This window comes from Candida pseudojiufengensis, assembly GCF_024610245.1.
Source record: "Candida pseudojiufengensis strain CBS 10847 chromosome Unknown scaffold4, whole genome shotgun sequence".
Classification (NCBI taxonomy): domain Eukaryota; kingdom Fungi; phylum Ascomycota; class Pichiomycetes; order Serinales; family Debaryomycetaceae; genus Lodderomyces; species Lodderomyces pseudojiufengensis.
Window position 1 is genome coordinate 396,060 of NW_026261529.1, and position 12,905 is coordinate 408,964.

The 12,905-nt window shown below is 30.9% G+C and overlaps 7 protein-coding genes across 7 annotated transcripts; 4 read left to right on the forward strand and 3 right to left on the reverse strand. All coding sequences in view use genetic code 12, as the record gives it.

Moving 5' to 3' along the window:
* Window positions 1–277: 277 nt before the first annotated feature.
* Window positions 278–994, forward strand: KGF55_002873 (mitochondrial 37S ribosomal protein YmS18; the record flags this gene model as incomplete). Its single annotated transcript, XM_051757604.1, has 1 exon — window positions 278–994. The coding sequence occupies one exon, from the start codon at window positions 278–280 to the stop codon at window positions 992–994; it is 717 nt and encodes a 238-aa protein (XP_051614314.1).
* Window positions 995–1,274: 280 nt separating this feature from the next.
* RPL25 (60S ribosomal protein uL23) lies at window positions 1,275–2,158 on the forward strand (the record flags this gene model as incomplete). Its single annotated transcript, XM_051757605.1, has 2 exons — window positions 1,275–1,281; window positions 1,734–2,158. The coding sequence occupies 2 exons, from the start codon at window positions 1,275–1,277 to the stop codon at window positions 2,156–2,158; spliced, it is 432 nt and encodes a 143-aa protein (XP_051614315.1).
* Window positions 2,159–2,381: 223 nt separating this feature from the next.
* Window positions 2,382–3,875, reverse strand: KGF55_002875 (uncharacterized protein; the record flags this gene model as incomplete). The annotated part of the gene is made up of 1 exon (XM_051757606.1): window positions 2,382–3,875. One exon carries the CDS (start codon window positions 3,873–3,875, stop codon window positions 2,382–2,384), a length of 1,494 nt encoding a protein of 497 aa, XP_051614316.1.
* Window positions 3,876–4,501: 626 nt separating this feature from the next.
* Window positions 4,502–6,177, forward strand: KGF55_002876 (uncharacterized protein; the record flags this gene model as incomplete). Its single annotated transcript, XM_051757607.1, has 2 exons — window positions 4,502–4,508; window positions 4,568–6,177. 2 exons carry the CDS (start codon window positions 4,502–4,504, stop codon window positions 6,175–6,177), a joined length of 1,617 nt encoding a protein of 538 aa, XP_051614317.1.
* A 799-nt stretch (window positions 6,178–6,976) lies between these two features.
* Window positions 6,977–7,891, reverse strand: YHM1 (Yhm1p; the record flags this gene model as incomplete). Its single annotated transcript, XM_051757609.1, has 1 exon — window positions 6,977–7,891. One exon carries the CDS (start codon window positions 7,889–7,891, stop codon window positions 6,977–6,979), a length of 915 nt encoding a protein of 304 aa, XP_051614318.1.
* Window positions 7,892–9,206: 1,315 nt separating this feature from the next.
* Window positions 9,207–10,751, forward strand: KGF55_002878 (uncharacterized protein; the record flags this gene model as incomplete). The annotated part of the gene is made up of 1 exon (XM_051757610.1): window positions 9,207–10,751. One exon carries the CDS (start codon window positions 9,207–9,209, stop codon window positions 10,749–10,751), a length of 1,545 nt encoding a protein of 514 aa, XP_051614319.1.
* An 83-nt stretch (window positions 10,752–10,834) lies between these two features.
* Window positions 10,835–11,587, reverse strand: ADK1 (adenylate kinase; the record flags this gene model as incomplete). Its single annotated transcript, XM_051757611.1, has 1 exon — window positions 10,835–11,587. One exon carries the CDS (start codon window positions 11,585–11,587, stop codon window positions 10,835–10,837), a length of 753 nt encoding a protein of 250 aa, XP_051614320.1.
* Window positions 11,588–12,905: the final 1,318 nt, after the last annotated feature.

A 12,905-nucleotide genomic window follows, 5' to 3' on the forward strand; every position in this document is an offset into this window, starting at 1 on the left:
CGTTGAAAAGCATTCTGTTGGCGATTTTGCACAAACTTTCTTTCGGATTTATTGACTCTGCGAAATTCTTCGAAGTTCTTTCTAACGCATTTTAGGCCCGACAAAACTAAGGGGAATTGACTATACGAAGTATAGGTGACAGAATGTTTTGATGATGTTGAGATTCGAATTGGTAGCGTCAAAATATTTCAGTAATATGATGAAATTGATTTTTGATCTTCAATTCATAGGATTAGACTATACGATAGGGTTCTTCGATACAATTTCATAAGTCAGTATGTTTTACAAACAATGTCTATCCAATGTGATAAGACAATCATCAATACAAAACATACTATCACAGGGAATAAAATCTCCATCTATCCTCAAATTATTTTCAACATCATCAACCTTTCTTTCACCAACAGCCAATACTGGACCAATAAGTACCACAACACCACTTTCTAGATTCAACGAATTGAGTGAAGACGCAGACAAAATACCAAATACGACTACAGCTTTTGAACCATCAACCACAGCTCCAGCAAAAGCAAAAGTAAATGAGAAAATAGTGTATTGGAAATTATACGCAACATTCAATAGACATAATACGAGATGTACATTAGTAGCAGTTGTTGAGGATTTAAATTTCCTAAAATCTAATGAGAATTTGTCATATAATGAAAAAGTTCTATATTATTTACAATTACCACATAAAGTAAAATATTCTATAACGGCTGGGCAATTAGGTTTTAGAAAATCTCAAAGACAAGAATATGAAGCAGGATTTCAAGTCTCTTCTAAAATGTTTAAAACTATTCAAGAAAGAAATTATATTGGTCCAAATGATAAAATCGAATTAATTTTAAAAAATTTTGGAAAAGGTAGGGAAGCTTTCCAAGCTGCTTTATTAGGTAAGGAAGGTTCATTTTTGAAAAATAATATTGTTAGGATAAGTGATTCTACCGTGATCAGATTTGGTGGTAACAGACCAAAAAAATTACGTCGTTTATAGGTCCCAGATCTCCCTTGTTCATAGTTAAAATTGCATATACATATCAACCTAACCTTCGATGTAAAATAGCTAGTGATAAACTGCGATGTGTAGAACCCTATTGGATATTTTGTGCACGTGAATTAAATTTGGTAGCTTAGGCATTTTTTATACCATACTAATTAGTGAGAAGAGTTAAGTTAGTATTGACAATTCGTAATGTGAGAGACAAAGAAAAAATTAAATTTTCAAATTTGAAATTCCATACAAGGATTTAATCAATTCATCATCAAACTATACAATGGGTTGTATGTGAAATTAGGTCAAAAGTACAAATGAACTATGAACAGAATCAAGTGAATATGGAAAATGATACATAGAGTTAAATTAAAGGCATGGGGTACGCTCAAATCTAGCGAATCAAGACATAAATAGAATAATCAACTTCTGTCCTAGTAAATCATGTTGAATGGACAATTAATATCATGAATCATTATACTACCTTTGAATGAGATTTGGATTATTGATCAGTCTGATCAAATTTATTTTATAAAGATAGACTCAAAAAGATACGAAATTATAATGGCCCAATATAGCATGAATAAACAATACTTCTCATGCAGGTACAATTCAAACTAAACGATCATTATAATCAGGAATATTCCAAATCTTCAAGCTTGGTCCAGTTTAAATCGATTAACGAAACATAGTTCATGAAGTACCTCAAATCTCAAGGCTTGTTACTAACTTAAATTTTTAGCAACTACTAAAGGTGCTACTGCTGCCAAAAAAGCTGTCTCAAAAGGTATCAACGGTAAAAAAGCTTTAAAAGTAAGAACATCCACTACTTTCAGATTACCAAAAACTTTAAAATTACAAAGAAACCCAAAATATCAAAGAAAATCAGTCCCTCATTACAATAGATTAGATGCTTATAAAGTAATCATCTCCCCAATCGCTACAGAAACTGCCATGAAAAAAGTTGAAGATTCAAATACTTTAGTTTTTCAAGTTGATATTAAAGCTAATAAACATCAAATTAAAAGTGCTGCTAAAGAATTATATGACATTGACGTTGATTACGTTAACACATTAATCAGACCAAATGGTACTAAAAAAGCTTATTTAAGATTAACAGCTGATCATGATGCTTTAGATATAGCCAACAAAATTGGTTATATTTAAATTTTTAGTTTAAATTAATGATTAATTGTATATTTTGACCAATATAAACGAAAACATAAAGTAATAAAATCTAAGTTAGACAATGTGGTCGGTGTATCTTGTAACTCTTTGGCTCTTATGTCGTTTCGTGGATCAGTCGGTTGACAGAACATGGACGTGTAGAATACTATACAGAATTTGACATAACTTGTATATTACTTGGTATAAATTTATAAAAAAAAAACTATATATCGACAATGGTAAAATAAGGGACTTTAATACCATTGAGTATCCTAAACTTACGACTAATCACTATACTTGAGTGATTTTTGATTTCTATACCTTTAAATCCATGTTCAACTCTACCGAAAGTATCATATTCTATCATAAATTCTTGAGCCTTCAAATTTAAAAAAGTACATTGATTAGATACTTCGTCAAATTCTAGGATTAACTTACCACCTTCTGAGTCTCTTAAACGTACTTGGAAAGGCAGTAATCTAATGGGTCTTCCTATTGCTTCAGTAACAATCGGCTCCAAAGGATATATAGCTAAGCTGATATTATTTTTCAATTCGAAATTTTGTGACTCAATTACTTCATGATTCTTGCAATATTGTTTGAAATCAATTACGCTATTGAATGTTAATTTATTGTGATACTTTGGTGGTGGTGGTTGTAACGGACGTGTAATTCGATTTTCCGAAACTGTTATTTTTCTCAATTTTGTTGGAGTAGTCGGTTTTGATGTAGTTGAATCACTTCTTATATCTTGAGATATTGTTGTTGATGCTGGTGTTAAAAGACTCAGTAAGCCACTTTCATCTGTTTGTGGTTTGGATTGTGAAGAACAAGTAACAAAGTCATCAAAATCACTTGTTTCTTCATCTTCCCGCGGTGGGGTATGTGTTAAAGAAACGTTTCTTCTGGATCTGAATCTATTGTTGTCAAGACCACTGGATGCTTGTCCATTCCGAGATTGAATAATGTTTTCACTAAATTGAGTTTCATTTCGTGATACATCAAAACTTTGACTATCTTTGTAAAGCAGACTTTGGGTGTCTTGGATAACCCTATCAGAAACACATCTTCTTTCTATAAAATTTCCCAATTCCAATGAAGTAATTAATCTGTTTTTAAATGGTTCTGATACTCGTTCATTCATTCTTTCCAACAATTTAAGAAATTGATTTTCAATCCCAAACATGAGGTCCTCAACATTTGAAGCAAGATGGTCTATTCTAAGAGTCCTAATTTTGTTGGACGCTAAAACTATTTTGCAAGAGACCCCCATTCCCTCTAAATATTTATTACTTCTTGCTCTTACATCAAATTGTAATCTTGCCAAAACGATATTATGATCTTTAGTATAATTTTCAATTAAGTTATGAAGGTGTTCCAGAGAAGTCTCCTCCCCAACAATATTATTTGAATGTATATGGCAAGAAAATAATTCATCAGGAAATATAGGTGAGTCATCAAGTATGCAATCAGGTAACTTTGAATTCCAAGGAGAGCAATGATACCTCACAGTTGATTTGGAACTAATTTTGGTTAAATCTGAGAATAAAATTGAGCAATGCCTTTCGTTCATTCTTGAAGCGAAAATGATAATTGGAATATCATAGTGTTTATTATAGGGTCCTTTTGGTTTAATAACTTGTGGCACGGTAGGCAATTGTGAAAGTGTATCGTGTGATGCCCTATAGTTTATATACTTGTTGATAGGTCTATCCATTGAAACGCTATATTGATTGACTAGTTGTATATGATTAAATCTTTGAGTTGTTTTTTTATTTTAAAATTTCGATCCTTTCGTGAAACTTATATAGTCTATTATTTATAAGACGCGTCTGTTTTTAAAAAAATAGCCACATCTTTTGCGCATGCGCAAAATCATTGAAAGAATTTGCATCGAGTTTATAATGTGAATTCGGACCAACTCTTTTTACCATCGGTGATTGCAGTATTGTAGGAATTTAGTCACTCAATGAATTAATAATCATTCAACTAGATAGTTCAGATACATTCGTTTGGAATTTGGGAACTAACTAACTGTACGAGTTTCATATAATTTTGTTGCAAAATGATCAAAATTATGTTCGATCAATTTCGAAAAAAGAAAAAACCAGAAGAATTGTAAATAACGACATGGCCCTGTCAATGGAGTCATCTGGTGCCTTGAGGAGTGTTACAAATATAATTGAAATGTTACAAATATAATTGAAATCATTGCATTCAAGATCGGTCTAAACGTAATGCGTATGATACGATTTGGTAGCATCTTTTATATGTATTATTGTACTTGAATTTAAAATAGTACATCTTAAACAAGCTCGATTTCTTCAAGCAACAACCTGAACAATGAAAAGTATGTACTTTTTCAAAAAGGTCCATCTTTGAAACATGGAAGGCTAACTAAAGACATAGAAAAAGTACCAAAGTTAAGCAAAAAACAAATTCAACAAAGTCAAAAGAATTCATCAAACCCTTTAACAGCAGAAGAATACCTTGAACAAGGTTCATTAGACGAAGAAAGTGGGGATAGGTGGCTTGGATCTGATTTAGCTAAAGCTCTTAGGTTTTATCAAAAAGCATATAATTCATATTTGAAATCAATTCAATTAGGTGACAATGGAGATTCTTACTATAATTCAAGTAGATTGTTGTTACATGTTTATTTATTAATAAAATCAGATGGTTTAAATTTAGAGAATTTAGTTAATCTTGATGAAGTGTACAATAGTGAACATTCTGTTATTGAAAGTCCAGAGCTGATTTTGAATTTACATTTAAGGAGTTTGGAAACCGTGGGTGAAAATCAAGACTTATTATTCAATACAGCCATAGTTTACATTGAAATATTAGAATCAAGTGCTTCAAACGATGACGAGCTAAATCTTGACAATGCTGAAGCAATCAGACTTTTTAATAGTGCACGTGATATGTTAATACGACTAGCTCATGATCAGTATGTTGAATTCGAATCTTTTATTGAGGAACTCAAGCAATTGAAAAATGATGATGAAGATGATAATAACAAATCAGTTTTCAATCAGTCAAAAGAAGGGGAAGGGAAAAAAGAGGAGGTAATTAGTGAAAAAGTCATTCAACCAGTTGATCTATTTGAAACGGTGATAGCATCTTTTCGTCTAATCCAAGCATTATACAATTGTTTGGATCTGGATGAATTATTGCCTGAGATCAAAGCTGAAGTTCAACCTATTGAATTTATTGCAACCAAGATCGCAAAGGTTATAACGTTTGACTATTCACAAAATGACACCGATGCAAACTCAATGTTAGAAAATATCACCAAAGCACAAGCAGAGGAAATTGCGATCAATATGACAATTCTACAGAGTTTGCAGTTGACTGATGTTCAAGATGTCATAAAGCTATGGGAAGAATCATTCAAGACTGTATTGGTGGATGATACACCTGAAAAATACTTAGCCTTTTCGGACCAGCTACAAACACAACTAGATAGAAAAGACATCACATTACAAGTAGTAAACAAATCAAATGATATAAATGATAAGCAAACATTTTTTGATATTTTGAAATATCAGAATCAAGCTTTGGCTAAAGCTCAAGATTTAGTAAACTCAGATTTAGCTAACAAGAGAAATCAACCACTGGGGAAAGAACTGAATTTAGGTGCTACAATTGCTCAATTATGTGACGTATTAATTGAAAGAGCCGACATTTTCTATCAATGGTCATCAATGATAGACTTTGAGACTAGTATGAAAAACAAAGATATATATTTAACGAATTGTAAAAATTTATTAAAATCAGCTATGAATTTATCTAATACATCAGGTGGATTACGTGAAAGAGCAATAGAGAAGATGAATAGAGATAAAAAAAAATACCAATCAGTGTTTAGATTGTGCTTGATTGAGAATAAGATATCAATTGAAGAATTGGATAAGATTATGACAAGGAATAAATGGATAAAAGAATATACAGAGTTGTCTAAAATTAATACATATGATGAAAAATTAAGAAAAATTCCAATAGCATCAATCACATAAAGTTACAATGAGATAAAGATTAAGTTTGTATATTAAAAATTAATAAATCTATATAAATAAAACTAAAATATAGCATAACCCAAACAAGAAATGAACATCTAAAACAACCCAATACCCTATCAATACCCATGAAAGTAAGTAATACAAATCTTTAATTGATTTTCACCTTTTATATGAAATCATCAACTGGAATATCAGTAAAATTATTACTCCAATAAAATTGTTCTGCGAAAGCACCACTACCATTCACTGGCTCCGCCGGTGAGCATCTACTAGCTCTATTAAACAATGTCGAGTCAATAAATTGTAAACTTATAGATGGATTTCTTGAATTATTTAGTATAATTTGTATAACGTTTATTTTAAAAAAGTGTAGAAGCCATAACGTTATTTTCATCTTGTTGATATCTGTGTTGAGTTAAAATTGCTTTGATTTTGGTTGTAAAGTATAACTTGTAACTGACACACAAATAATTATATTTAGGATATGATGACTATTTATTTAGCAGTTTACATATGAGTACCATACTAATTCAACTTGTTAAATTCTAGATGTTTTGTCTTAAAATATCTCAGTGATAAACAAAAATGGGGGGCGTGCGCAGAAAAAATTTGAATATTAAATAATAACGGTTTTAGTCTAGATTAAGTAAAACCGAGAAGCATAGAAACATCAATTCAACTAGTCTAGATGAAATAATATCGTCTACAAGTTCATATGATCTCCTTACGTATTAATTAATTTATTGATTGTTTCTCTATCTACATGGGTGTATCTCTATTTATATTGTTATTTACATTATTTACTCAATAATTTATCAAAAGCTGGTATTAATGATTGAGCTAATGCAAATGAAAAAACTAATTTAGGACCAGTTGTCAATAATTTTGGAGTTAAACCTTTGAAAAAAGATGTTATTCCTTCATTTTTGAACATATTTTTTAAAATTGTTATACCTCCTTCTGGATTATCGAAATTTCTATTTTGAATTCTTGTTTTAATAACATCTAATGGAGCACTTACAATTAATGAAGCACTTGCACCAAAAATAGATGTTATGAAATTTTGAGTCCATGTAGCTTGACTATAATCTTTCAAACCAAATATATATTCTTTTGCAAATGAATTACCTCCAAATAATGCAAATGATCCAGGTGCATTTCTTGCCATTGTCCAACCCCAACCTCTATATAATCCAAATCCTTCATCTTTTATAATTTTAAAAAATCCTCTACCTTTAAAAGCTTCGGGATTAGTTTGACGTTTAATTTTTAAAACATCCAATGGTAATAAAACAACTTCACCAATTCCTATTAATGAACCAGCAGTAGCACTCATCAAAGCTTTACCATTCTTAGGTCCAAAAGCACCATCAAAAGCATCTTTAAAATTTTTGGTTAAAAATTCATTTGCAAATGGTTGACCACCATATTTATATACTCTTTGTAAGATTTTATAACATGCAGCATAACCTAAACCAGGAAATAATGTGAAACATCTTTTAACAAATGGCAAGTCTGCCGCATTTCTGAATATGACTGTATTCAATTGTGATAATGATGTAACTTTAGTATGATTTGACATTAATCTTTTTGAAATGGTATCAACTGGATGAAATACACCAATTTCTGCAATACCAGCGGTTGCAGAACCTAAGACTCTAGCAAGTCCAGATTGTTTCTTATCTGTTGATGAGTGAGCAGTTGGGGACATTGTTACTGATATGAAGGATGTAGGACAGTTCCTGATGAGGCTAATGGATTGACTGACTTTGTATCCTTAAGTAAATTAATTGTTTGAAAATTTTTTTGATTATTATATCAAAATTTTTTTCTCACACCGCGCTTAATGAAATTGACTTAAAATCTGCGCAGGTGTTTAGATATTATCGCAATCTTATTGTTATAAAAAATTCCATATCCTTATGTTTGACAGTTTCTTGTGATTTTTTTATGGCAGTTATGTCTTATGAAATAGTCCTCATATAGTATTTGGGAACTTTGAAAATATCAGCAATTACAGTCAATATAGCTCTATTGAATTGAAAGAATATATAATATCGACATTAGCACCATACTTGCATATGCTTTATTTAACCTACAAGTGCTATACTGAGTTAAACCCAAATTTGAGTCCTGGGGCATTACAGGTATGAGCAACATACCTGGCCGTAAGTCAAAAGGACAGTCTGAACAGATTAAATGTATAAGCTTCTGTTTCGTTCCACAGTGATTGATCAAAGCATGGCTCAATATGGTAAACAATTTGAAGCAGATGTTGCAGCTTAAGGTTTTTGAGAGGTTTTTGTATCGAGTTGAGAAGGTTCGTACTATTCGGTGCTTGTAAAAGCAGTCCATTTCCTAAACTCATAGTATAGGAAAATTGTTTCAAGTGGTTACACAAAATACAATTTCAATTGACGAAGACTATACTAATTTGGAATGAGATATAAATGAATAGACTTTCCTATAAAGTGTTATTTATTTAAAATGTTGAAAGATTGAGTAGATGCTGGCTTGCTATTCTGCTTTTTCCAAATTGCAGTTAAAGACATGGAGAGACGGAGTAATTTCCAGATTTTTTATTTTTTAGTACTTCAAACTGATTAAATTGCCCAAACATATTTGCAGATCATTGAGCGGTCATTGTCAAAGCTTACTTGAGCTTGAGACACAGTTCGTTAAAAGAAATAATGCCCGTAATCTATTAGGCATCTTGATGGTGATTTTTGGGTTGACATATCTGACATCGATCGCACAAAATACCAACCTCACTTCACCAAAACAGCAAGTTGGAGCATTCAAGTATAATTCTTTCTCTTGACGCTTAGAGGTAACGACTTTCAACTTTCAGACTATCTTTAATGAATAAATACTTCTCTTGATCTAACGATGCAAAGTTCAATATGTCTATTTTTCAACGGCTTGATAGATGTTACACAAAATTCGAACTTTAGCTTGAAAAAATATCAACACTTTTGATGAGATCACCGACCTACCACTATCATATCTAAACAACAATCAATCAAATGTCTAGTGTAATTCAAGAATATCGGCAAAAACTATCAGAATTGACGTTTAATAATGGTCCGGTCATTTCATACTTGACTCAACTTGCGAAACTGCATCCAGAATTTGCAGATCAAATAATGGATTTAATTTCTGAGAGAATATTTAATGTACTACCAGAACAAAAACTATATACCTTATACGTTCTAGATGATATATGTAAAACCGTGGGGAATCCATATAATATATTGATTGGAGATGAATTGTATAAAATCTTTGTACATGTTTTTCAACTAAACAATGAATTTATAAGAAATAAATTAGTACGAATGTATGAAACATGGAAAATTTTCACTATAAAGAATACAAATGAACGTGTCTTTTCAGATGATCAATTAAGCAAAATTGGTACATTTTTGAAAAAAGCTGGATATCCTAAAAATGAACAATCAACACCAACTTTAACCCAACCTAGTTTGCCACAAAAACCCATAGTATCATTACAACAATCACTAATAAATGATATTGATAATCTTATACCCATATTTGAAAAGCAATTGAGATCAGATATGATGAATGAAAAATTACAAGAAAGATTTAAAGCTTTAAATAGTTTAAAAACAATGTTGACAACTCATGAAATGAAAGCGGCGGAATTAGAAGCAATAAAATCTCATATTGTTAACATACAAATACAGTCTACGCCCGTTACTCCTGCACCACCACCTAACCCTGTAATTCAAAGTCCAATTCAAAAGGTCAACCCAGCATTTCAAATTTTTAATGATTTAATACTATCAGGGTTAGTGAAAAAAGAACAAGAACCCATACCAGGTTCTCAGCCAACTTATACATTGATGTTCCCTGAAATCAAATTCTCCTTAACCCAAAATCAAACCGAAATATCTTTGGAAGATCTTTTATTACAAAGTAGTTCAATACCAAGATCAGATTATGATAAATTAAAATTCACAGAATTAATGAACGTTTCCAAAAAATCTGCAAATAATTTACAAGATTTTATTAATAATAATGTACCATCTACAGCAATGATGAACTTATTATATGATGCAAAGCCTTCAAAATGTTCAATTTGTGGGAAACGTTTTACAACAGATTATGATGGAACGAACAAAAAAAGATTACATTTGGATTGGCATTTTAGGATGAACAAGAAATTAGGAGTTAAAGGTGCTAATATTCAATCAAGAAATTGGTATTTAGATGATTATGAATGGGTTAATTTTAATGATGACAATTTATTAGATACAGCTACTGAGAATAGTACAGATCAACAACAAGATATTACTACTACGAATGAAGTTAACTATGTAACTGTTCCTTCTAATGACACCAACATGAATAATAGATGCTTAATTTGTCGTGAGCAAGTTAAAGCAAAATATAATGATGATATAGGAGAATGGGTATGGTATGATTGTATGAGACAACCTGGTGATAAAAATTCTCGTAAAATTGTACATGTTTCATGTTTTCAAGAGAAAAAACGATCAGCCGATGCCGAATTGCAAAGTCCTAAAATCAAAAGAGAAAGAATCATATAACTTATGTACATCTTTTATTACAAATGCATATGTAAATATTTTTCTGATTTTTTTTACCTGTAGTTTACCATCTTCATATTTAATTATTGACCTAAACATTTTAAAATATCATTCCAAACTTTACTTGGTTTTTGTGAAGCATCAACACCTTTCCAAATACCAGTTTGTTGATAATATTTAACAATTGGTTCAGTTTGTTGATGATAAGTAACTAATCTCTTTTTCAATGCAGCTTCATTATCATCTGATCTTTGAATCAATGGTTCACCAGTAACATCATCAGTCAATTCCTTTTTTGGAGGATTGAAAATTTTATGATATGATCTACCACTAGCTGGATGAACTAATCTACCAGTAATTCTTGCAACTAATAATTCGTCATCAATTTTTAATTCAATAGCATTTTCTAATGGAGTTTTTCTATCTTTTAACATAGCATCTAATTTTTCAGCTTGTGGGATAGTTCTTGGAAATCCATCTAAAATGAAACCTTTTGAACAGGATTTATTATTTTCTAATTCCGATTTAATCATATTTACCATAATTTCATCATTAACTAATCCACCCTGATCCATAATTTTTTTAGCTTCTAAGCCTAATGGAGTTCCTTGTTTAACTTGTGATCTTAACATATCACCAGTAGCTAAATGACAAGCACAAAATTTATCTTTTAAATCAACTGATTGAGTTCCTTTTCCAGATCCAGGTGCTCCAATTAATACTAATCTTAATTGTTTTGCAAATGGATTTTCAACTGGAATTCCAACTTTTTTTTCCAATTGTTGAATTCTATCATGTAATTTAGATATGGTGTTTTTTAATTCTTCAACTGACATTTTTGGTTATTGTTAAATTTAGCTATATTTGTTTACCGTCCAAAACTGAAATTTTTCACTTTAAATTTTTTGATTCCAAGTTTGGTCATGCGTTTTTGTGACACAAACTGGGGTATGTATTTGAATTTCATTGGTTCAACCATGTGGAGTTAAGACAAGAACTTAACAATGAAATAATTTGGCGAGCTGAACCCTAATGGCTCGAGGAGTATCACAAATGATGATGAAACTAAAAGAGTAACAGATTGAAGGTGGGCAGAAGAATCATTTCAATTTTATATTCATATCTGAACCATGCATGATTCTCATAATCATAAAATCCATAAATTAATTCTATTTGAAACAACTAAACCACTACAAGCTTCGAAACTGGTCTTAAAAAAGCACACCTGAACATAATATATTTTATCTCAATCAGGTCCGAGAGGGATCGAAGATCACTAATTATCCAAACTTCGGTGGTAATAGCATAGATTGACTACACTATGAAGCGTGTGTTCATAAACCAATTAACATCATCAGATAGAAGAAAGGCATTTACGCTCGAAACTATCTATTCGACAATTTTAGATATCAAGATAGAGAGTTTTTAAACAGATTTACAAATCTTGATTCACTCCAAATTTTTCAATCATCAATTAAGTACGAACCTAATTTCAATACTCAATAAACTTTCATTCCTTAGTTGGGTCAAAGCTGTCTCGAATTGGAGTTATGATCTTCTACGATGAATTAAAAATCTTCAACGAATAACTTTTACAGTTCAAAGTTAAAACGATACAACCTACGGGCCCATATGACATAATTACTGTTGATTAATACCGGTTCAGAAACCACCACATTACAATGACGCGTATATGTAATATGATGATAAAAGGAATTGTAGTAGCCACTCCAGTAAAAATCCCATATTCGCCCGTAATTGTTGCATTATTTATAGTTGAAGATTTTGCACTTAATGATGTTAGTGATTAAGAAAAAATTCAAAAAATTATTCAAGTTTTGAGGAAAACAAGGTCTATTTATAGTGTGGAATTTTGGAAAATAATTTCAACACAGTGATGTTCAAGGAGTAGGAAACTTTATTTTCATTTTCAAGATAAGAATTTTCCAAGAAAAGAATCCATTAAGAATATTATTGGCTGATTTATTCAATTTGTTTTCTGGCGTGGGATAATTAGAGTTACTGTTTATCAAGTAACATGCAATGATTGGACCGTTCATTTACACATAAAAGAAGTAGTGATTATATCCTGATAAAGAGAGAGTTCCGCGGGTTCTTTTGTTCGAGATATTATTTGGAAATCAGTAATTTATT